The following is a 24,197-nucleotide window of genomic DNA, read 5'->3' on the forward strand; positions in this document are numbered from 1 at the left end:
GCTTAGGAGGACATCTTATATCCATATACCCTGTTAGAATACATTGTATAGACTTCAAATATGGGGGTGTCAGAACCCTGTGTTAGAGAGAATGGAGACCATTGGCTAAGGCTGACACCTAAGAACTTGGCATGTCCATGTCTTACATTGGGTACAACCCAATGGTAACACTGTATTGCACATGCATGCAACTTATATGAATTTGTTATTTTTACGTAACCTTATAGTAAAATTATATTTTTTTAATCTCTAAATTTTTTTTGAACCTTAATCTTTAAAAAATTACTGATTCACCCCATATTATTCACATATGGCATGTGTACCCCCTCAAATGAATATTCTACTACAAATCGGTGTAAACCAACTTGATACCATAAGCCATTAAGGAAATAGGAACAAATATCCATATTCTGCTTATTAGATACTATTAGGCCTTGACCTGACATTGTGCTATCTGCATTCCATAGTGATCGCCCCTATTGACAATTACTGGGTTAGGGTATGTTCACAACCAAGGAGCCATTTACATGAGGGAGGCCACCTGATTTTGTGGACATCCAGGTCTTACGACAATAGAGTAAGTAGGGTGTTAGTATATAGGAAACAATGAAGTCTCACCTGGGCAGGACCATTTACAGGAGGAAATAAAACCTCTGTTTCACCGACCAAACTTTTTAGCTGTGGAAAATTCAATGGCTTCATGAAGGTGAAGTCATTTTTATCAGACATGGTGGAAAAACAGGATGTGTAACACTGACCAGGGGGTTCCATAGGACCCATTCTAACTTCCATATATTTCAGAGTACCATCCGGGTTGAGACGAAGAGTTGGATACTGCCCTGTATAATGGCTTGGTGGGGATGCATCCTTGCAGCACCACCCAGAACCTCTCTGATCCTTTTTTAGACATTTTATGAGTAATATTGTAAAAGTGATAAATGACACGCAGCTTATAGCCACAAGAGAAATGATTAAATACATGGTCATGTCAGACTTGTTGGGTGAACCCTGGAATAAATCCTTGGACTTCATGTTTTCTTGTACTATACCATCTTCTAAAGTCACAAGGATTGTGACGGTGGCAGATAAAGGTGGTTCCCCATGGTCTTTGACTAAAATTAATAAGCTGTATTCTAGATTTTCATTTTCCAGAAAACTACGAGCCGTTCTGATCTCCCCGGTTTGTGAAGAAATGGAAAATAAAGATGGGTCAGTGGCCTTTGAAATTTCGTAAGATAACCAGGCATTGTGGCCAGCATCCAGATCCATGGCAGTGAGCTTTGTAACAAAATAACCAGCAGGAGATAACTTTGGGATCTTCTGTTGGGCAATGAACTCGTCGGTATGTTCCGGGTAGAATATTCTTGGAGCGTTGTCATTTGTATCCAAAATAAAGATAAAAACTGTTGCATTTGAAACTTGTTTCGGAGACCCAGAATCTTCAACTTTTACTGGGACCTGTAAAACCTGGACTTGTTCAAAGTCGAATGAACGTTGTGCATAAATACTACCGGTTTTTGAATTAATGTATACAAAGGAAGATATAGAAGAAGATCCCTCCACTTGGCTGTCGACGATCGAATAGACTAGGTTTGCGTTGTCTCCTTCATCTGGATCTGAGGCGGATACCTCCACCAGTAGTTGTCCAGGTGTGTTGTTTTCTTGTATGCCAGCCGTATATGTGGCTTGTGAAAATGTAGGCTGGTTATCGTTGATGTCTGAAATTTTTAAAGTGATGGTTTGATGCGTCCTTTGAGGAGGAGAACCCATATCACTGGCAATAAGATCAATGACATACTGAGACATTTTTTCCCTGTCTAGAACATCTTTAGTAACTAAGGAGTAATGGTCATGTGAATAGGTGAACTTAAAAGGCAAACTAGATGGCAACTCCAGCGTCACTTGCCCATTTTCCCCTGAATCTTTATCCTGTACTCTGAAAAGACCAATAACAGTGCCCACTGCTGTATCTTCTGGCACATCTGTCATCAAAGAGGTCACGAGGATCTCTGGAGCATTATCATTGACATCATCGATTTCTACTTGGACGATACAATTACCTTCCATTTCAGGTACTCCTCTGTCTCTAGCTCTAACAGGCAACTCAAATGACCTTGATTCCTCATGATCTATAGGTCCAATAACAGAAATAATACCCGTCTTTGGGCTTAAGGCAAATAACTTTTTGATGGAGTCTGACATGTGGTCTTCAAAGGAGTATTCTATTTCCCCATTGACTCCTTCATCAAGATCGGTGGCATTAAGTTGTAACAACACAGTATTAGGAGGGGCATTTTCTTTTACGTTAACTTTATATAATCCTTTATCGAATACTGGTGCATTGTCATTTAAATCCATCACAATGACATTTATCTGGGTGGTTCCAGATCGAGGGGGATCGCCACCATCTACGGCTGTGAGGATCAGATGATGTTTATCTACTTCTTCCCTATCTAAAACTTTCTCTAACACTAGTTCAGGAATGAGCGCCCCATCGCTACGTTTCTTTACAGACAGTGAGAAATAAGGACTTGGATCAAGTCGGTATTGTTTAATTCCATTGGAACCTACATCTAAGTCGTGCGCACTTTCCAAGACGAATCGAGCTCCCGGATTTGCTAAAAGTTCTGTAATTTTTATAGTCCTTTCAGGATTTGAAAACATAGGAGGGTTGTCATTGATATCCAAAATTTCTACCATGACTCGATGCAGCTGTAGAGGATTTTCTATAACTACCTCCACTGGTAGCAAGCAGCTTGTACTAGTTCCACACAGGCTCTCCCTGTCTATCTTTTCATTCACAATCAAAGCTCCATCTTCCCAGTTCACAGCAAAGTATTTTCTGCTTCCCTCTGTCCCCATTCTAAGCCTGCGCTTAGAAAGATCTGTGATTTTCAGTCCCAAATCCTGAGCTACATTTCCCACCACGGTCCCTGGATCAGACTCCTCTACAATGGAGTAGCGAAGCTGCCCGGAGACCCAGCCCCAGCTACAAAGGAAAAAGAAGCACTTTACTTGCCATGTCCAAGTCTCTGCTGAGTTGTGAATGTCCATAACTTAAACCTTTCCTCCAAGCAGTTTAACTGCAGGCACAGAATCCACATGTAATCCCTGGAATGAATCAATCCATAGCGTAGAATTTTAGCACCAAACCGTAGAACATTTGTATCCAACTGATAAAATACATCCACGGGCGGGATTCCTGTCAGAGCCCCAGCTCTCTCTTCTGTGTTGGTGGAGGACGGTCTCACAAAACCAGAGGGGAGAGAGAGAGAGAGGATGACAGCACAATGTCTATTACACGCAGCAGCAGCACAGAGGATCAGATGTCAACTCTGCCCTCTACTGGTCATTGGTATTAATTAGTCGACAAGGATAATTTCCCTTATTTTTAAACACTTACGCTACTTACATAGCATTGCTGTACAGTATAGTCACATGATATCAAATAAAGATAAATCTTTTGAATCAATGTTTTAAAAAGGGGTGGTTTTGGTATGGGTTAAAAAGAGAAATAAACTTTTTTGTGTAAAAATAAGGTTTTTATGTATAGGAAGACGTTTTGTATAATTGTGATTTGATAACACGGATATATGTATTTGCATGAATAAAGAAAATTGAAATAAAAAAAGTTTTAAAAATGTAAATATTAGAAAAATATATAAAGTAATATGTGAAAATACTGAGCGTCACGTATTCCTTTACATATTCTTTTTTTTTTTTTTTTTCAATTCTAAACTGATTTAAATTTTCACAGAAAAACAATACAACAAGCAACGGGCAGGGGCGGACTACATATTAATTTCTTAATTAATATCCTTTTTTTTTTTACATATTTACTGCACATACGAGTAATAATGTGTTATTGTATGTGTTTTTTTTTAACACATGATCAGCTTTAAAAATATTTGAGGTTTACAGTAATTGCCAACCGTACAACCTCTAAATTACCTCTCTAAAATGCCTAAAATGTTACCACTCCTGGGGAACGCCCAATGACGGTCCTGCATTAAAATAGCCTTATGTAAACATTTTATAGTCCTTGCTCAGTATTATAATTTGGCTCAGATAGGTCTACTGCTTTGAGCTTCTGACATCAGATTGCCTTCTCTATTGTGACAGTGACGTCTCTTGTTCTTGCTTTATTTTAGAGAAGCCTAGTTTGAGAACACTATCTCCAAAACATATATAAGTATAAAAGCATGCGCTGACTCTTTATATATCTTTATATACACCAAAGGGTCCTGTTTATTTAACCAATTAGATGGTTTGTATACCTAGGTTGTGTTCACATGCAAAAACATTGTATCATGTGACAACAACATGTGAACATAGTCCGAGAGCTGACTGTGATCAATCACATTTTCCAATCACAATTTCCCGATGCGGACAGGGCAGATTTAGGTAACTGATGTGTTTAGCTATTTTCTGTCTATTGTTTCAAGTTTTTAGTCTATATGTATATAAAAGAACATGCTAATGATATAAATGTATTAAATATTAGACAGATGACGGATGGATAGATAGATAGATAGATAGATAGATAGATAGAAGATATATAGGAGATAGATAGATAGATAGATAGATAGATAGATAGATAGATAGAGAGAATATTTTGCCCATACTAGAGTAAACTAAAGCATACAACAACAACAATAAAATGAAATACCCTATACATAGTATACTATAACAGCTGTTCACATCCTCTTTGCTGGATTTCTCTTTCATCCAATCTGACAAGAAAATGGAACACAGATTGGATGTAAATGTATAATTCATTGGGACTCTGACTCGCTTTAAACCTGAGAGCGCACAACATAGAAAACCTCTCAACATCTAATTGGAACACAATGTGAGGCCGGGTAACCTCAGCTAATTGCATGTTATATCACTCCGCAATAAAGAGAGGAACGTCCGGGCTCTTCATGATATAAACATTTGACGAGTAAAAAACACATTGTACTTAGTCGGAATCTAAATGTGATGTAAATGACTGGGGTTTGGGCTGTGTTATATGTTATATTATATTATTTAGGATGCATATATCCCTTAGGGTAGAGTAATATAGTAAAGGAACTGAAAGATACCTAAAGGTAGAACTGTAACCTAATGTACTATTCATCCTTTTCCTCTGACTTTGGTTATAGCTACAGTAGGTACTCTACTACGAATAGCAACAGAGATTTGTTAAGGTGGCCATACCTATTCAATTGGACAGCCAATGATTGTGTATTTGGTGTCTAATCAGGTCGCTAAATATCTAATATGTCTGATCATTTTATTCTCAAAATCATCAAAGTGTCTGGCAGTAACTTATTCCCTTCTTCCTATTGCCAAACCAGTCGTGCATATACTGTATATGAGGGGCAGGAGGAATAGCTGTCAACCAAATATTTAGCTGACAGCTATCTGAGGTCACGTCATCTGCTGGATGAAGATGAGACGGACATATGCATAAAAACTAACTCTGGTCAGAGCACAGTGACCAAGAAGAAGCTATATAGATGCCTCACAAACATAGACCTAACTAGAAGATGCCATTCCATCATAACAAATAGTCACCGTCATGAAATAACAGTGTATACCATACAACATAATGTGACACCAAACACTAAATTATTGCAGGAATCTATGATTATATTCCTTGTAAATTCTCCAGATATAAAACAATATGTGCAAAGCATGTAAAGTTATATACCTTTCAATAATGAAAAAAAAAAAAAAACAAAACTAAAATGCAGTTATTTTATCCATGCAGTCCTGTGTCCTATAAAAATCCCTGTGAAATACATTTACTATTAAAGAGGTTGTCATCTATAATGTAATTGCTGTGGATCTGGCTCCTGAAACCCCTGCAGCTGTCATCGTGGTGAAAGCTGCGACTGGGAATACACTTACTCTGCAGCGGCCACTACAGGAGCAATGGAGCATTACATGTCACTTATTTCAATGAATAACCTACAGTACTGTGTAACACATGGCCAGGCCATCTATAGAGGGAGAAAAGCTATTATACATCATACATACATCACATGCCACAAGCCACACTAACATCATTTATACACTATTTTACTAGATTCAGTTCCTTTATTTTAAGTTGTTTATAAAGCATTTACAATATATGTATAGCTCATAAAGAAAATTTACAAGCCGCAACAAACAAACTGCACAAGACAATGGACACTGAGTGAATAGTTACCTATTTAAATGGGCATGGCCCCAACATCCTCACTATGAAGATATTGACATTATACAGTATGTACTGTAGAATCCACACTATTAATGCAACAAACTGGTATACACACATTGTATATATACACTACTAGTGACAAGAATGGCACTGTTTCTAAAAAAATCTATTTATGTTTTCCTGTAATTGTGTTATTTTCCTCTTCTAGCTTCCTGCAACGTTAAAAAAAAATAAATAAATAAATAAATAAAAAAAAAAAAAAAAATAAAAAAAAAAAAAAATATATATATATATATATATATATATACATATATACTGTAGTCAAACTATTAACTATTTGAACATTTCTCCTATAGATTCCATCCATATATAATAATAGATTGCTAAATATAAGAACCCACACACCACTGTAGTGAGACTATTAACTACTAATGATCATTAGACTAATCTTATGGAGTCACCAACCACCTAATGTATAGACACGTAAGGGTATCGCTTTCTTCTCCATCGATTACAGCCATTTATTTTGCCCTGTGACATGGAAAGAAAAGTTACTGAGGGTTTAAGTGTTATTGTGTAACGGATCAGATTTCATTCTCCTCCTTCAGAGTTGTGGTAGATGTCGGCATGTTCTTCCTGCCAAGTGTGACCATTAATTGACTATCGGGTTACAAGGGCATCTTAATGTCTACATACACTTAGCCATAGTCATGCTGACCACACAACGTGAATGTCTACATGCACAGTCCCTCTCAAGGCATGCTCTGTCTTCTCACTATGTCCAGCTATTAGAAACCCAGGTGCTCAGTTCTTACAGGGGGAAGCTGCTGGTATGTCCACATGTACTACAATAAGTATAACATGGTTGCACAGAACCCAACAGACTTAAATGGGAACTGTCACTTTAAAAAAACCAACTTTTAACATGTCCTAGAGACATGTAAAATGTTTTGATTGGTTGGAGTCTGGGTGTTCAGACCACCACTGATTGTTAGATATATCCCGGAGAAGAGCCTGGCTGAGTGAGACAGCAATCTTGGGAGTGAAGTGCTTAGTTGAGTACTTCACCTTTCTTTATCTAATAATAGGTGGGCCTCTGCACACCTAGACCCGACCATTCAAAACTTTTGACGTGTCTTTACAAACATTGCCCCTAGCAACCAATCAGATTCCACCTTTCATTTTCCAAATAGTCTGTGAGGAATGAAAGGTGGAATCTGATTGGTTGCTAGCGGCAACTGAGCCAGTTTCACTTTACACCATGTTTGATAAATCTCCCCCAATAGCTTTAAGCTTAATCCTTGTTCGGCTAAGGCTCCCCCTTTTTGGTTCCATCAAATGGGCATGTGTTACCAATATAAAAGAAGTTGGCAAGCCTCTACCACACGCCTTTGATGGTGCTTTATTTCCCCCGATAGGAAGTCCGGCTTCATAGCAGAGTACAAGTGCCTTTTAAACGTTTTACAAAATTGTACAAATTTAACTGATAAATACATTCCGTCCTATAGCAAACATCTGACTCCCGTATGAAATTTACAATCCTGTTCTAGTGATTTACCAGAGAAATATGAATAGGGTAAAACCAGCGGAGTAGCAGACAGGTTTCTGCACTTAACTAGGCGACAGGGACTCTTCTACTTATAGATGGAATGTATGTGTATAGATCCCTATGGATATATACTATACAGTACATCACTGGATCAGACAGAAACAATCAATCAATCAATCAATCAATCAATCAATCAAACCCTTCACCATAGTACACAGAACTATATAATATATGTTGTGTTATACAATTTGGACCATGTTAATAAAGTTTTTGAACATAGCCTTTACAGTAATTTTTTTAGTTGGGAGACAATCATGGAATTTTTCTTTTTTGATATTCCAAACTAAATGTTGTTATTTGGAGGTAGATCCAAGCAGAAGTCAACTCAGATTTAATTTCATAGAATTATTTCACTATATTACCGGAGGCAATACAGATGAAGCTATACAGTTATTTTTGGCCTTGTCTAATATCCATGGGTACAGAGCCCCCTGAATGGAACTACACTGATCTCACTAGTAACGTAGATGATAGCAAATGATTTGAAAACATGTAAACAGATCAATATGCCCCTTCCTCCCTCCTAAAAGAAGTATCTAAAAAAGCAAGAGTATATCTACAGCACATCTTACATTACATGTTGATGTGAGTTCTACCAAGTATCCTATACCTATAAAATATATGATAGTTATTTTATTATGTTTATTATCTCTCCATTTAGTCTCATGTACAATGTGATGTGTATTCACAAATATCAGGTAATACAGACAGTAATGTGTCTATCTATTATCTCACCTGATTAGTTTCATTGAACCCATTAGTACTGGAGACTATCTCAGTCTCATTGACTGTAGTTCGTAATGTGGGGAAATTAGGAGGTCTCAGAAGTGTGAAATTTTGTCTATCGGCTGAAGGAAAGCAGGCTTGGTAGCATTGCCCTTGGGGGTCTGAGGGCTCCATTCTAACCTCCATATACTTTAAGGTCCCATCCGTGTTTAAGTGAAGTGTTGGCTTGTACTGTTTTGTGTAATACTTGGGTTGAGGTCTTGTTGCACAGCACAAGTAGCCACCATAAGTTGATTGTTTCCTTAGACATCGTACTATCAATATAATGAAGGTAACAAGTGAAACCAAACTAATGGCTGCCAAGGAAATGATTAAGTAAAGGGTCATGTTGTTTTTGGTAGGAGAATTGGAGAGAAAAGTTTGAGACTTATGTTCCTGTAGAGCTTTATCCTCCACAGTAATAATTATAGTGACGGAGGAGGACAAGCAAGGTTCACCATGATCTTTAACCAAAATAACAAGTCTTTGTTCCATCTGATCGGTCTCCTGGAATGGCCGAAGACTTCTGATTTCTCCAGTAGGGGCAGATATTTGAAACAAAGATGGATCAGTGGCATCCTGAATATTATAAACTAGCCATGCATTACGACCTGAGTCTAAATCCAAAGCAGTTACCTTTGTTACCCATACTCCAGAAGAAGCAAATTTTCCTATCCTTTGATGAGAGATATAATCCTCATATTCAGGATACAATATCCTAGGAGCGTTATCATTTTTATCTTGAACAAAGATAAAAACATTAACAGTTGAGGAGCGTCTCGGAGAGCCAGAGTCTTCGACTTTCACAGTAATCTGAAACACCTGGGTACTCTCATAGTCAAAGGAACGTTGGGCGTAGATATTTCCATTGTCAGCATTTATGTAGACAAAAGATGATGTTGGAGATCCTTCTATTTCAGAGTCTACGAGGGAGTAAACTAAATCTGAGTTTATTCCCTCATCTAAATCAACAGCAGATACTTTACAGAGAAAACTACCAGGATCATTATTCTCTTCTATAAAGGCATTAAAATGCTGTTGAGAAAAGGTTGGGGAGTTGTCGTTGATGTCGGAGACATTTAGAATGATAGAAGTCTGGGTGCTTAATGGAGGTGACCCATGATCTGTGGCGATTAACTTCAAGGTGTATTGGGATACTGTTTCTCTATCGAGAAGTCCATCTGTTATGATTGAGTATCGGTTACTAAATTGCTTAATAGTAAATGGTAGGTTAGGTGATAATTCCAGCTTCACCTGACCATTTTTTCCAGAATCTTTGTCTTTTACACTTAGAAATCCAACGGCAGTTCCGACTACTGCATTTTCAGGCACTGAGGTGACCAAAGATGTCAGAGAGATCTCTGGAGAGTTATCATTAATATCTTCTATCTCTATAACTACCAGACATCGGCTGTCCATTTCTGGCATGCCTTTGTCCTTTGCTCGTATAGATATCTCGTAGAAGTCAGCTTCTTCATAATCCACGACACCATTGACTAAAATTTCTCCCGTTTGTTGGTTTAAGTCGAATAATTGTTTTATAGAATCCAATGTATGATAGTCGAAAAAAAATTCTACTTCTCCATTGAGACCTTCATCTAAGTCTGTAGCGTTCAGTTTTATTATGGGTGTCTTGGGAGCTGTGTTTTCTTGTAAGGTCACTTTGTATGTTGAATGATCAAACATAGGAGCATTATCATTGATATCTAGAACAATGACATTGATTTCAGATGTTCCAGATTTTGGAGGTTTCCCACCATCGACAGCAGTGATGAGAAGTTTATGGCTTGCTTGTTCTTCTCTGTCTAAGGTCTTTTCTATTACTAATTCTGGGATCATAGTCCCATCCTTTCTTTTCTTTACAGTCAATGTAAAATATGGACTTGAGCTCAGCATGTACTTAGACACCCCATTCACGCCCATATCTAGGTCTTGTGCACTTTCTAGGGGAAATCTAGTACCTGGACTTGCTAGAGCTTCTAAAATTCTAATGGTTTGGAGATTAGTGGAGAATTTTGGAGAATTATCATTTACATCAAGGATCTCTATTTCCAAACCAAACAACTCCAGAGGCTGCTCGGTTATTATTTCTAGAGTCACAAAGCAGCTTATCCCAGATCCACACAGGGTTTCTCTGTCCAATCTCTCCTTAATAACCAAATCTCCATTACCCTGGTTCACAGAAAAATACCTTGAGGTCTTCCCAGAACCTAATCTCAACCGTCGTATAGAAATATCTGCAGTATTCAGCTTCAGATCCTGAGCTACATTGCCTACATAGGTCCCAGGCTCTGACTCCTCAGTAACAGAATAGCGAAGCTGCCCAGAGCCCCAGCCCCAGTTACACAGAAAGAGAAGAAACAGTACTTGCCATTCCCAAAGCTTTGAGATGTCCATAACGTAAATCCTTAAAACACCATATATAAATCCTCTTATAGTCCAAAAATAGGAAAGGTTCTGTAATTCTTTATAATGGAAGAACAAAATAGTAAATCCACATCCATAGCCGTAGGTTTGTATCGGCGCAGAAGCTATAGTTTCAGTGTGGCTGAAGATCTGGGAAAGCGATTCACTGAGACAGGGGGAGGAGACTTTATGTATAACGTGGGCAAGCCCTTTGTTGCAAATAAAGTGACTGGTTGGTAATACTGCCCTCTGCTGGCCAAGTATAAGTACTGCAGCTCGCAAACTTTATATTTTAGCCTTTTTTTTTTAATACTATCCATGCTTTTAGGGATAAAGAATTAGGACAAATGAGAAAAATAATCAGATTATAATCGACAACATGTCTACATCTAATATACGTTTCCATTCATCTTTTGATGCAACCAAGGGTTTTATTGTCTTGCCACATGAAAAGATGAAAAGAAAAAGCATATTGTATATGTAAGCCATAACAGCAATTATAAAAAAAAAAATAAAAAAAAATTAAGGATGAAAAGCAGTGTTTTAGTATGTGGAAAGCAATTACTGTTTTTCTAAGGCCATATAAATCCACAAGAGAAGTTGAACGAATTAGTAAGCTATTCACATACAAATATTCAGCACACATCTGACATAAACATGGATACATCATTAATGATGTTCAGGGGTTTGAAGCATTGGGGAATTCATTTCTTTGGACAATACATAGTGGTTAAATGGATCAGTTGTAACCTGTGTTGAATCTGGCAAAAAGTGTTGATTTTTCCTGCAGTGCCACCACAGGAAGAATGAGGTAATGCAGCTTAGGTCCTCCAGTATGATCAAGCAACAGATGAGCCCCCCTCTAGTAACTTGGATTTCTCTTAAAGCCACAGGAAAATACATTTTATAAACAGGTCAACCCTTTTAACCCTTTCCTTATGCCCTATTAGGCCTATAGGACAGAATGTCCTGCTCGCTGGATCTTTTAAGTGTCCAGGTTATATGGTTTCTACAAAGTATGGCTCTTATTCTAGAAGACTTGGTATGACCATGTAGTACACATGCATACACTATAATGGAAGGGTTGGTCATGTTGATAACTAAAATAAGACATTATATACACAGTTATTAGATGTCACTCTTACTTTCACTCACACACAATGTATACAGTTATTTTTAACCTCCTAACTGTAGATACAGTGCACGTCAACTGTGTAATGATGTTCACTGTCTATATGGCTTTGTTGAATATACATTCTCTCTTAAACCAGCAAGTAAAACCCTGACTAATGAGACCCCCAGGGTTTGTAAAGCTGTCATTGAAATAATTCCCTGAATAAAACCTCTATATCAGTTCTATGCTTATCTGGTAAGTCAACCATTTACTCAACTGAGGTATTTTTTCGAATTCTTATACAATGTTATCTGGGTAAAATAAAATGAGCAACTGATATGCTTCATTTACAATCTGTAGGTGTCCACACATAGATAAACACATCATATACAGCTCAGAGGTGACGGTGTCACCAAATCACGCTGTTGTGAAAACTTTGCCATCTCACACCATACGTCTCAGGATACATTGACTTTAGAGACAAGTAATTATTATTAGTAGTAAAGAGAAATGAGCAAATCAATAAAAAATTCCGTTTGCAACGTCTGCTAATTTTTACCACAAAATTTGCAAACCTTAGGAACCAAACCTAATGAATCTATACATACCTGTTCGCGCTCCCCCACTGTGTCCTCTTCTGTGTCTTCAGCCACCTCCAGCCCGCTCAATCACTGACTGAGGGACAGAGCTGGGGTCAGTGATTGGCTAAGCAGGTAGTAACTCTCGAGATAGAAGAGTGACAGCCCGCTCAGCCAACCACTGGCTGCAGTGCGGTCCCTTCCCAGTCAATCAGTGGTTGGCTGAGTAGGCTGTCAATCTCCAATCACTGACTAACTGAGAACAGATAGTGACGTGTCCTCTGATTGGCTGAGCGAGCTGTCATTCTTGTGTCTGGAGAGTGATAGCCCGATCAGCCAATCACTGGCCAGAAGAGGACACCAGGAGAGCGCGGACAGGTAATTATTTTATTTATTTTGTTAACAAATTTAGCAAAAATTAGCTTTGTCAATTAATTGAATTTTTTTCTAAATTCACTGCTCATCTATAGTAGTAAATATCAGCTTTGAAAGTACTATACATGTGTTCATTTCTTAAAAGACAACCCTCTTCCCCTTAAAGGGTTGTCCACAGCCAATCTCTTTTTTTACACTGATGAAAAATGTTTTGCTACTAGTTCACCGCTGATCAGTTGTAATCTGTGGGGAAACAAGGCCACAAGTGCTCAGCTGCTTAGAGGCAACGCAGTGACACAATAACAGATTAAATTACAATGGTTTGCCTATCCTTAATATTAGTGAGGGTCCAAGATCTCTGCCATACAAAGACCCATAATACTGCATTATAATAGTAATACTGCATTAAATAACCTCAGTACTGAATAACCCACACCATAGTGCCTCTACATAGAATAACACCTCATAAACTGTGCCAACAGTGGCTGGTACTTGCGATTTTGGCAACATTAATACAATACTGCCAACCAAAACAATAATCCTCATGGTTGTGTAGCATTCTAGGATAGTGCTTGAAATCTTGGGCTGCCCCATTGATAATAATAGCCTAAATTGAAACAGACATCTCAAGCTAAAGCTTGCACTTGCGATCTAAAAGGTCATTTAAATTTTACTAGAGATGAACACAAGTGCAACTTGAACAGAAAAAAACAAAAACATCTAATAATGAAAGAAAAACAAAAAATTTGAATTAGGAATATCCTCTCACCTGTGTGCTGCCATTTACCAAGGTGTTAGATGATGAAGGATCGGCCTCGCTAACCAAATCCTTCAACTGAGGAAAATTAAGAGGTTTCATGAATGTGAAGTCATTGTCTGTAGCCGAAGGAAAACATGTTGGGTAACATGGTCCCTCTGCTTCTGGTGGAACCATTCTAACCTCCATGTATTTTAATGTTCCATCATTGTTTAAAAACAGAGTAGGCTGATATTGATCCACATAATGTTCAGGAGGTAATTTTCTAGGTAGACAACCCCCACAACCGCAGCTGCCGTCAACCCGTTTTAAACATTTCCAAATCAAAATGAAAAAAGTAACAAATGAAACCAAACTAATGGCAGCCAAGGAAATGATGAGATACAGTGTCATGTCAGAGATTGGCCTGGAATTTAGAAGAGGGTCTTGGGATTTAGGGTATTCATTTACCACATCATCTACTATGTTTACAAGCAAGGTTACTGTAGTAGACAAGGAAGGTTCTCCATGATCACTCACTGAAATTACAAGTTTGTGCTCTAAGATGTCTACTTCTTCCAGTCCTCGAAGAGTTCTGATTTCACCAGTAGCCTCAGAAATTTTAAATAATCCAGAATTTGGGGACTCAACAAGCCTATAATGTAACCAAGCATTTCGACCGGAATCTGCATCAACTGCAGACAGTTTAGTTACCAGGTGACCAGCTGCTGCCAATTTTGGAAGTTTTTGTAGAGGAATCTTCTCTCCTGAATTATCTGGATGTAATACAGTTGGATGGTTGTCATTTGTATCCAGAACAAAGATGAAAACAGACGCATTGGAAGATATTCTTGGAGATCCAGAATCTTCAACTTTCACAGTAATTTTTATAACCTGAGTTTGCTCATAGTCAAAGGAACGTTGGGCAAAGATCTTACCACTATCCGAGTTTATATATACAAAAGAGGATATGGAGAACCCATCTACTTGTCCTTCAACAATAGAGTATGTCAATTCTGAATTAACCCCTTCATCTAAATCCAAGGCAGACACTGTACATAGTAAACTGCCAGCCTCATTGTTCTCTTTAATAAAAGCATTGTACACAGATTGCTGAAATACCGGAGGATTATCATTGACATCTGATATGTTCAGAGTTATTTTTGTTTGCGTGTGCAATGGGGGAGAGCCTAGATCAGATGCAGTTACAATGATTTCATATTGGGCATGTTTTTCTCTATCTAACCAGCCATCAGTTACCAGGGAGTAGCGATTATTGAGATGGTGGAAGATGAAAGGAAGATTTGGGGATGCTTCTATCTGTATTTCTCCATTCTTACCAGAATCCTTGTCTTTCACAACCAGGAATCCAATAAGTGTACCCCGGGCGGCATCTTCAGGGACAGCATTTAAGGCGGAGGTGAATATCATCTCGGGTGGGTTATCATTCACATCTTGTATTTCCACTTGAACAATACAGCGTCCTTCTAGTTCTGGCACTCCTTTGTCTACTGCTCGGATTGATAATTCCCAGTAATGACTGTCTTCATAGTCCACAGGTCCCTTAACAAAAATCTCACCTGTTTTTGAGTTGATATCGAACAATCCTTTGGCAGATTCTGATGTATGATCATCGAAAGAATACTCAATTTCTGAATTTGCTCCTTCATCGACATCCGTGGCAGTCATCTTCATGATGACAGTTTTTGAAGGAACATTTTCCACTAAACTAATCCTATATATAGACTCATTAAACACTGGTGCATTATCATTTATATCTAAAACAATTACAGTTATCTGGGACGACCCAGATCTCTGCGGCTCTCCGCTATCCAGAGCAGTGAGAATGAGCTTATGTTCATTTTTCTCTTCTCTGTCTAATATTTTTTCCAGGATCAGTTCAGGCATTAGAGTCCCATCTTTACGGGTCTTTACAGACAAAGAAAAAAACGGATTTGCATTTAGCTTATACTGGGTAACGCTATTTATACCAATATCTGCATCCTGTGCAATTTCTAGTGGAAATCGGATCCCAGGGACCGTCACTAATTCTGTGATCCTCAAAATACGATTAGTGTTAGAAAAAGCTGGAGAATTATCGTTTATATCCAATATTTCTATTTCTATACCGAAGAGCTGCACAGGGTTCTCAGTCACAACCTCCAAATGCAGCAGGCAGCTATGGCTGGGTCCGCACAAGCTTTCTCTGTCGATCCTGTTTTTCACAGTCAGGGCTCCTCTGCCTTGATCCACATCAAAATATCTGCTACTGCTTTCAGGTCCCAATTGTAGTTTGCGTTTAATAATGTCTGACTTGGAAAATCCTAAATCCTGCATTATATTCCCCACAAATGTCCCTGGTTCCAACTCCTCATAGATAGAATAACGCAGCTGCCCAGAGACCCAGCCCCAGCTAAAACATAGAAAGAGAAACGTCACTTGCCATTCCCAAGCCTTTGTCGAGCCTCGGATGTTCATCACTTAAATCGCTTCCTTCTTATGATAAGAAGTACGGGTCCTTTTATAACTCCATGAGGATCTAGAGTGGTCTTAAATCCTTCCAGAAAAATAATCCTCATCCACAGCATTTAAAGAAATCCACGGAGATCCCAACACAGGAGCAGCTCTTCTTTTGTGTGCTGGTGCGACAATGAAGGTTGATTCACTGAGCCAGGAGGAGGGCAGAGCTTCAATGACATGAACACATCCTCTTATATGTGGCAGCTCAAATACAGATGACTGGTTTGCCCTCTTCTGACCAACAGCATGAACTACACTGCACAGGATTAATTAACTATATGTGTGCAATAAAAAGAAAAGATGAAAAAGTAACAAAAAGGAATATGCTCCTATGCATAAGTAAATGATGGGTAGTATATAAATACATATAAAGTAAAGAATTTCTTACCAAAGCTAAACTATATCAGAACTAGGTTAAATAACAGAATTAGGCTATGTTCACACAGTGTAAAAGTATGGCTGTTGTTGCAATCGGCAACAACGGCCATACTTTGTACGCCTAAGAACGCCGCATGCTCCTCTATAGGATCACGGTCGGCGTATACAGATAGTATACGCTCCGGCTGGGATTCCATACGGCGCCGCAAACAACTGACAGTGAATACTCCAGTACCGGCCGGGATGATCTTTTCAGAGACCGGCCACTCCGTGACCCAGCCAGGTCACGGAATGGCCGGTCTCTTACGCTATGTGAACATGGCCTTACAGTAATTAGAGAAAACAATGATATAAACAGCAACAAGATTATACTACACCCATTATGATCTTTTCTTAATCTCCAAATATAAATATAATCTGTATATTCAAGTATTCTAACCCTTTTGGCTTGTTGGAACCCCATTGTTCTTCTATGGCAGAAAGGAGTGAGATGACTTACGGTGTATATGATCCATGGATTGGGATTGGCTATTGACATACATTGAATATAGGGGGCAGTACTAAGCATAGTGGATCTTCTAGAGGCCTAATACACGGAGCGATAATTTGCTGAATTGGGCCAATTTGGCAGATTACCGCTACGTGTAATAAAGAAAACGATCAGCTGAAGAGAAGATCATTGGCTGATCATTGTCTTTTTTTTCAAAACCATCGGTCACTGCCCGGGCATCGCTAATAGCCGACAGTTGAGGAATATGTAAAGAAAATAATAAAGTTCTATACTTACAGTACCTGTCCTTATAGCTTCTCCTTGCTTACCGCAGCCACCACCAGTCCAGTCTTGGCCAGTGATTGGCTGAGCGGCCTGTCACTGCACAGACTGCTTTAGGCATGCCAGCAGCGGCTGTGGTGAGCGGGGAAAAGATTTAAAGAAAATGGGGAGTGAGGAGACGTAAGTAACCTGTATTATTTTACACAGTCATCGAGCCATGTAATAGGTTCGGTAAGCGAGTGCCGATCTAGCAGACTGGCATTCATCTGCACTTATTGCTCGACCATGAAATACCACCCTAAGTAACAATGTTAGATGCTAGAGGACTACGTGAACTCCTGCCTTTTGATTGATAGCTGGGTTCCCAATGTAGTGGAAGTAGTGGAATGATATAAAAGGGGTCACTCCATAGAGCTTAACAGCTATGTTCTAAATAAGAATACAAGTAAAGAAAGAAGAAACTATCCTCTAAGAGTTGTACTGTACTTAGGGCTTAGTCAATATCAAACACCACTTCTTCACCATTTCATGAAAGGAAATATTGAGAAGAAACAAAAAAAAATCCATATTCTAGAAGAGAAGAACTTGGAATTCAACCCTCTCACCATGGTCACCGAGGTCAGCCAAGCGTAGGATGTTGCTTGGCATCTCCACAAAATAACATGTTGTGCCAGAAGACAGAGAACCTTCAAAGGTGCTTTTCTTCGTAAAAATGCTACATGTTGTGGTCCTTTGTTGCCCATTAAAGGTCTGAAGGATCTGAACATGTAGCATTTGTATAAATCCTTGAAGTTTCTCCTGACTGAGGTGTTATTTTTTGGAAACACCATACAACGTCAAATGCTCACATGCCTATATTGTCCACGATGACAGGGTCGAAGTCGCTCTTGTTTTGTGTGTACAGAAAGTCACTGAAAATTGAAGAAATTTCTGGCACTGGATGCTTGGAGGCTCCATAGAGTGGATAAAAATGTTTCTAAGGAGTTACAGTCCATTAGCACATTAATCCCCCCCTCCAAGATAAAAGGTCGTAGAATCATGGTAATGGAAAAACTAAAGAGATTAGGGAAGATTTATTAAACATGGCGTAAAGTGAAACTGGCTCAGTTGCCCCTAGCAACCAATCAGATTCCACCTTTCATTTTCCAAAGAATCTGTGAGGAAAGAAAAGTGTAATCTGATTGGTTGCTAGGAGCAATTGAGTCAGTTTCACTTTACACCATGTTTAATAAATCTCCCCCATTAACTAAATCCTAAGAGCCTAGAAAAAAGCCAGTCGAGGGAGCCATAGGAGGTAGCAGTGGTCTGCTGCCACTGCTCCTATTACATGGAACGATGGCCAACAGGCCCTCGTTATTCTTGCAATTTTTCCCAACACTTTGAATGACAAGGATCAGCCGACATCCTGCATGTTGGCTGATCGTTGCCTTTTAACACTAGCTATTACTCCAAGCGATCATCCGACGTAGCGGCTGATGATCGGCCAAATACATCCGATAACCACTTGGTGTAATAGGGCCTTTAATAGTTTCTTATCAGTATACAAACATTCAGTGAAACAGGCAGGTTGGGAGATGGGCCCTCTAAAGAACATGCCTTACGGCTTCCTTAAAGCAAATACACAGGACGTCTCCATTTTGCAGAATTCACATTTTAGTGGCTGCTTTTTTTTTTTTAAGTTGTTGCTGTCTTTTCACCTTAGCGAAATGTCTCAATAAAGTAGTATCATTCCTTACTGGTTATAAAATAAAAACAGTGAATACATTAGACGTCAGACAAGGAGAATGAGCGTACTGCATCTACCTATGAAGCATCATAAAGTCGAGGAGTTCTCCATGGTATCATTACCTAGAGCTTTTTGCAGGATAATTATAGTATAAGACTGAAAACACTGAGCAGCAGCCTCTTGCATCTGACAGGGAGCAGCCATTATAAATTTACACTGCCCGCTGCTAAATGGAAGCAAGCCTAGATTTACAACATGGTCCTGTGCCACGTGTGCCGTGCATCACCAAACAAGTAACACAAGTCTCCATAGGCATGACACGGGAAACCACAATAAAACCAGTGATAATGCTGTGATCGATATAAAAAGTATTTTACAACCAGTATAATGAATATGTTAGAACGTACGCGGAACACATAGTACATCATGTTATATTACAATGGTAAAGAATTTCTTATATGTTTACTGCACATATAAAACTAAGTGACTATACCCTCTATAGGTAAAAGGATCCAAGAAGCATTTCCTGTTTTATCATCTCACCTGATTTACTTCAGTCAGACTGTTAACTGCAGAAGATTGAGCCTCAGTTACCTGCCGAGGAGCATCTAATGGTTTCCCAAAAGTAAAGTCGTTCTCTGTATAAGGTGGGAAACAAGCTGCGTAACATGGTTCCTGTGGATCTGGTGGAGCCATCCGCACCTCCATGTATTTCAAGGTCCCATCAGTGTTCAGGTAAAGTGTTGGTTTATATTGGTCTATATAGTGGTTAGACTGAGATCTGGATGTGAAGCAAGAGCCACAACTGCTGTCATAGTTGTCTTTTCTAAGGCACCGAACAATTAATATAGTAAAAGTGACAAGGGAAACCACACTGATGGCCACAAGAGAAATAATAAGATATAAAGTCATATCTGCTGTTGGCTTCACGTTAGTCAAAAAGTCCTGTGGTTGGGGATTGGCTTGTATGTTACTTTCCATGATATTTACAATCAATGTGACTGTAGATGTCATGGAAGGTTCCCCATGGTCACTGACTGCAATCACAAGTCGATGCTCCATGTTATCCGTCTCATGTAATCCTCGGAGAGTCCTGACTTCTCCTGTGTATTCAGAGATGTGGAATAAAGCAGGACTGGCAGACTGAGCCAGACTATAGAGGAGCCAGGCATTGTGCCCAGAATCTACATCCACTGCAGACACCTTACTGACTAAGTAACCAGCACCAGCAGATCTGGGAATGGTCTCCTGAGCAATGGTCTCCCCTGTATTCTCTGGGTATAAGATGGTGGGAGAGTTGTCATTTGTATCCAGAATGAAGATGAAGACGGAAACATTGGAGGATAATCTTGGAGATCCGGAATCTTCCACTCTTGCTGTAATCTGTAGAACCTGGAATTGTTCATAGTCAAAAGACCTTTGTGCATAAATATTCCCAGTGTCGGAGTTAATGTAGACAAAGGAGGAGACGGGAGAACCATGGATGTGGCTCTCAGCGATGGAGTAAATGAGGTTTGCATTAGCTCCCTCATCCGCATCTACAGCAGATACCGTACATAACAGTCTGCCGGCCTCATTGTTTTCTGCTATGAAGGCATTGTAGACATTGTGTAGAAATGCTGGAGGATTATCATTAACATCCGAGATATTAAGGCTGATTGTAATGTGGCTGCTGAGAGATGGAGACCCCAAATCAGATGCCGTCAGTCTAATAGTATATTGTGAGAGCTTCTCCCTGTCCAGATGTCCACTAGTGACCAGAGCGTAACGCTGGGACATGGGCTGGATTCTAAAGGGTAAATCTGGTGACACTTCCAGCCTAATCTCTCCATTTTTACCAGAATCCTTATCCCTGACTGTGATAAATCCGACCACAGTCCCTATGGGGGCATTCTCAGGAACCTCATTGTTTTTAGATATAAATGTAATTTCTGGGGTGTTATCATTTACATCTTCTATTTCCACCTGAACAACACATCGTCCCTCTAGTTTAGGAGATCCTTTGTCTACTGCTTTCACCGAGAGCTCATAAAATTTCGCTTCCTCATAATCCACTGTTCCCTTGATGAATATTTCTCCCGTCTGTGGATCTAAATCAAATATTTGCTTCTCTGATTCTAATGTAAGATGATTAAAGGAATATAATATTTCCCCATTTGGCCCCTCATCTAAATCTGTAGCATTTAGTTTTATCAAAACAGTTTTAAAAGGAACATTTTCTGATAAATTCACTTTATATCTCGACTGAGGAAACACTGGAGGATTGTCATTAATATCTAATACATGGACGGTGATCTGTGTAGATCCGGATCTGGCTGGATCTCCCCCATCTATAGCAGTGAGAATAAGCTTGTGCTCTGCTATCTCTTCTCTATCTAGGGATTTTTCTAATACTAGTTCAGGAATGAGGGTCCCATCCTTACGGTTTGTAACAGACAATGAAAAATATGGATTTGGGTTTAATGTATACTGGCTGATATCATTAATACCGACATCTGCATCCTTTGCTATATGTAATTGGAATTGTACACCAGGACTTGTAAATATTTCTGTAATCTTTAGAACTTGGTTGGTGCTACTAAAAACAGGAGAATTATCATTAATATCCAGAATCTCTATCTCCAGACTGTGCAGCTCCAGAGGATTCTCAGCCACAACCTCTAGATGCAGTAAACAGCTCAGGCTGGATCCACACAGACTCTCCCTATCAATCCTCTCATATACAACCAGGGCTCCATTCTTCTGCTCTATAGAGAATAAGCTGCTGCTTCCTTCTGACCCCAAACTCAGTCTCCTTCTCCTAATATCAGCCCCATTCAGCCCCAGATCCTGAGCCACATTCCCCACTACAGTCCCTGGATGAGACTCCTCAGCGATAGAATAACGCAGCTGCCCAGAGACCCAGCCCCAGCTACAAAGGAGAAGGGAGAAAGCTACTTGCCATTTCCAAGCCCTTAGAAACCTTTGCTCGTCCATATCTTATATCCTTTTGAAGAAAAAGTATAAAATGCACATCCTCTTTATAATCCAATATGGCTGGTTAATTAAACCAAAAACATTTTCCTGGAAAATATGCTCCTTGTGTTGCTTGGGAAACATCCATGGCGTTTACTTCAGAGCAGCAGCTCTTCTTTGTGTGAGAAGAAAGATGGGAGGGTGAATCACTGAGCCAGGGGGAGGAGAGCGCACAGCTGAGATGAGCAGGTCTAATGTTACCAAATATCAGATAGGAAGACAGGCACTCCCTCTACTGGACAAAAATGATTATTGCACTTAAAAATACCAGTTGTTCATGAAAGTATAATTTTATACCTATAAAATATACCTAATGTTATTACTGTTGTTTCTATATTCTTTGTTAACTCATATGTTAGCTTGTTGTACAAACATGTTTACTGTTGGCACTAAATTCAGTGCTTATAGATTTTCTCTTTTGTAATATGTTCTTAAAAAATATAATAAAAAACATTGAACCAGAAAGTATATTATTATATTAAAACTTTTTGGAATTATATATAAGAAAAAAAGTAGCACTGGCACTGCATAAATACTGTATATCATCTGTGAAAAAGAAGCTAAAACTGGCTAAAAGTATAATATATATCATTTTACTTAACTCTGTGACACACATTTGTATGCAACTATCCAAGCCACAATCAACATAGTAATTACTATAGAGCTGTAAAAGGATAGGAAGGATAGGAATCTATGTATTACATTGCTCGTTGTTTCACAGAAATGTTATATGGCTGTGGTACACCTAGACCTGAATTACTGACTCTGAACTTCTGAACTTTAAGAAGGGTGAAGAAGAGGTTTCTGGGTGTCATACTTAATGGTGATACACAGTTACACAGATACGCAGTTATTTCATATCCACAAGAAAAGTGATAACTAGCATATAAGTGGGGGTCCAATCTCTGGGACTCCTATTGATTGTAGGAACAGAGAACAATCATCCCCTGAACAGGAATGGTGCTACAGTGTACATTCATTATGATGCTTCAAAACATTGTCAATAGCTGAGATGCAGATAAGGGTTAACTTTATATCTTGGGACAATCCCTTTAAGAAATAAGATGCATGCAAAAGTACAATAACTTCCCATAAAAGTCTATATGATGGCATTTATTGAGGCCTGCTCCTAGTGGAGACTATGGAAAAGTCTCACAAAGCCTTTACGAGAACAACAATGTGCGACATTTCCCAGGTTTGCACCCTGCTCTCCATGTGGTTGGGAAGGGGGCATGGATTTTCTGAGTGCAAGATTTATTATAATTTACATCTAAACCCAGAAGAAAATAATAGCTAAAATCTATACCTGCTTGGAGCTAGCATACATTTCTAAAGCTGCCAAATAAAAGCTGCAGATGTATAGGATTGGGGTAAGTACAGGAATCATTATAAAAACAAGCTATAGGACACTAAAAGAGAACCTATTATCACTTAAACCATGGGTATTCAGAGCAGTCCTCAGTGGTTTCTCCCCAACCCAGACTTGAATGAGAGATCCTTTTCTGGATATAGGAAGAGATGTATGAATCAAGGCTGGTAGGGTGGGAGGAAACCGCTAGGGACCACCCGGATAAGATTTAAGAGATGACAGGTTCCCTTTAAATGTACTGGAACTCTTTCTTTTAGTGTTTCCTGTATCCTTACTAGGCCAATGTTTAGAGTTGAGGGTGACAACACCTTCGTATATACTCCATTATGATATATTGATGTTATACAGGCTCAGGACTCTTTTTTTCTAGGAATAATCTGCAATACACAGCGGCTTCTGCTCTGCTGGATCTGGTCTATGTGTTACTTGGATGGCTATGTATCTGAATGACAGCATCTAATACAACATTTGCATATTACAGCTGCTACAAAGGATATGAGCAGCTAAAGGCAACTTATTCTAGGGAAAATCATCTATTTGGTGGGGGGTGATAGGAGCCGATCGCTAGAAGGATTAATATTAGAGGAGTTATCTGTGGTGAGAAATATATACATATTCCAGCAACACATTTTATAGGTTACTCA

General features: G+C 39.0%; 1 protein-coding gene across 33 annotated transcripts in view; it reads right to left on the minus strand.

The window, feature by feature from the left end:
• The window catches only part of LOC138791484 (protocadherin gamma-C5-like), a 196,689-nt gene that overhangs the window by 29,646 nt on the left and 142,846 nt on the right, over positions 1–24,197 (minus strand). For 2 of the 33 annotated variants that reach the window (XM_069969232.1, XM_069969228.1), the window contains exon 1: positions 19,713–22,306. The exons of 25 other annotated variants lie outside the window; for them this stretch is intronic. In XM_069969232.1, coding sequence (XP_069825333.1) covers positions 19,713–22,145 — 2,433 coding nt within the window. In that variant the 5' untranslated portion in view covers positions 22,146–22,306. Of the gene's footprint in view, positions 1–618; positions 3,265–8,534; positions 11,107–13,806; positions 16,408–19,712; positions 22,307–24,197 lie in introns of those variants that run through there. 6 more of the 33 variants (XM_069969214.1, XM_069969202.1, XM_069969229.1 and 3 more) reach the window with 4 other exon arrangements.

This window comes from Dendropsophus ebraccatus, chromosome 1 (genome assembly GCF_027789765.1).
Source record: "Dendropsophus ebraccatus isolate aDenEbr1 chromosome 1, aDenEbr1.pat, whole genome shotgun sequence".
Classification (NCBI taxonomy): Eukaryota; Metazoa; Chordata; class Amphibia; order Anura; family Hylidae; genus Dendropsophus; species Dendropsophus ebraccatus.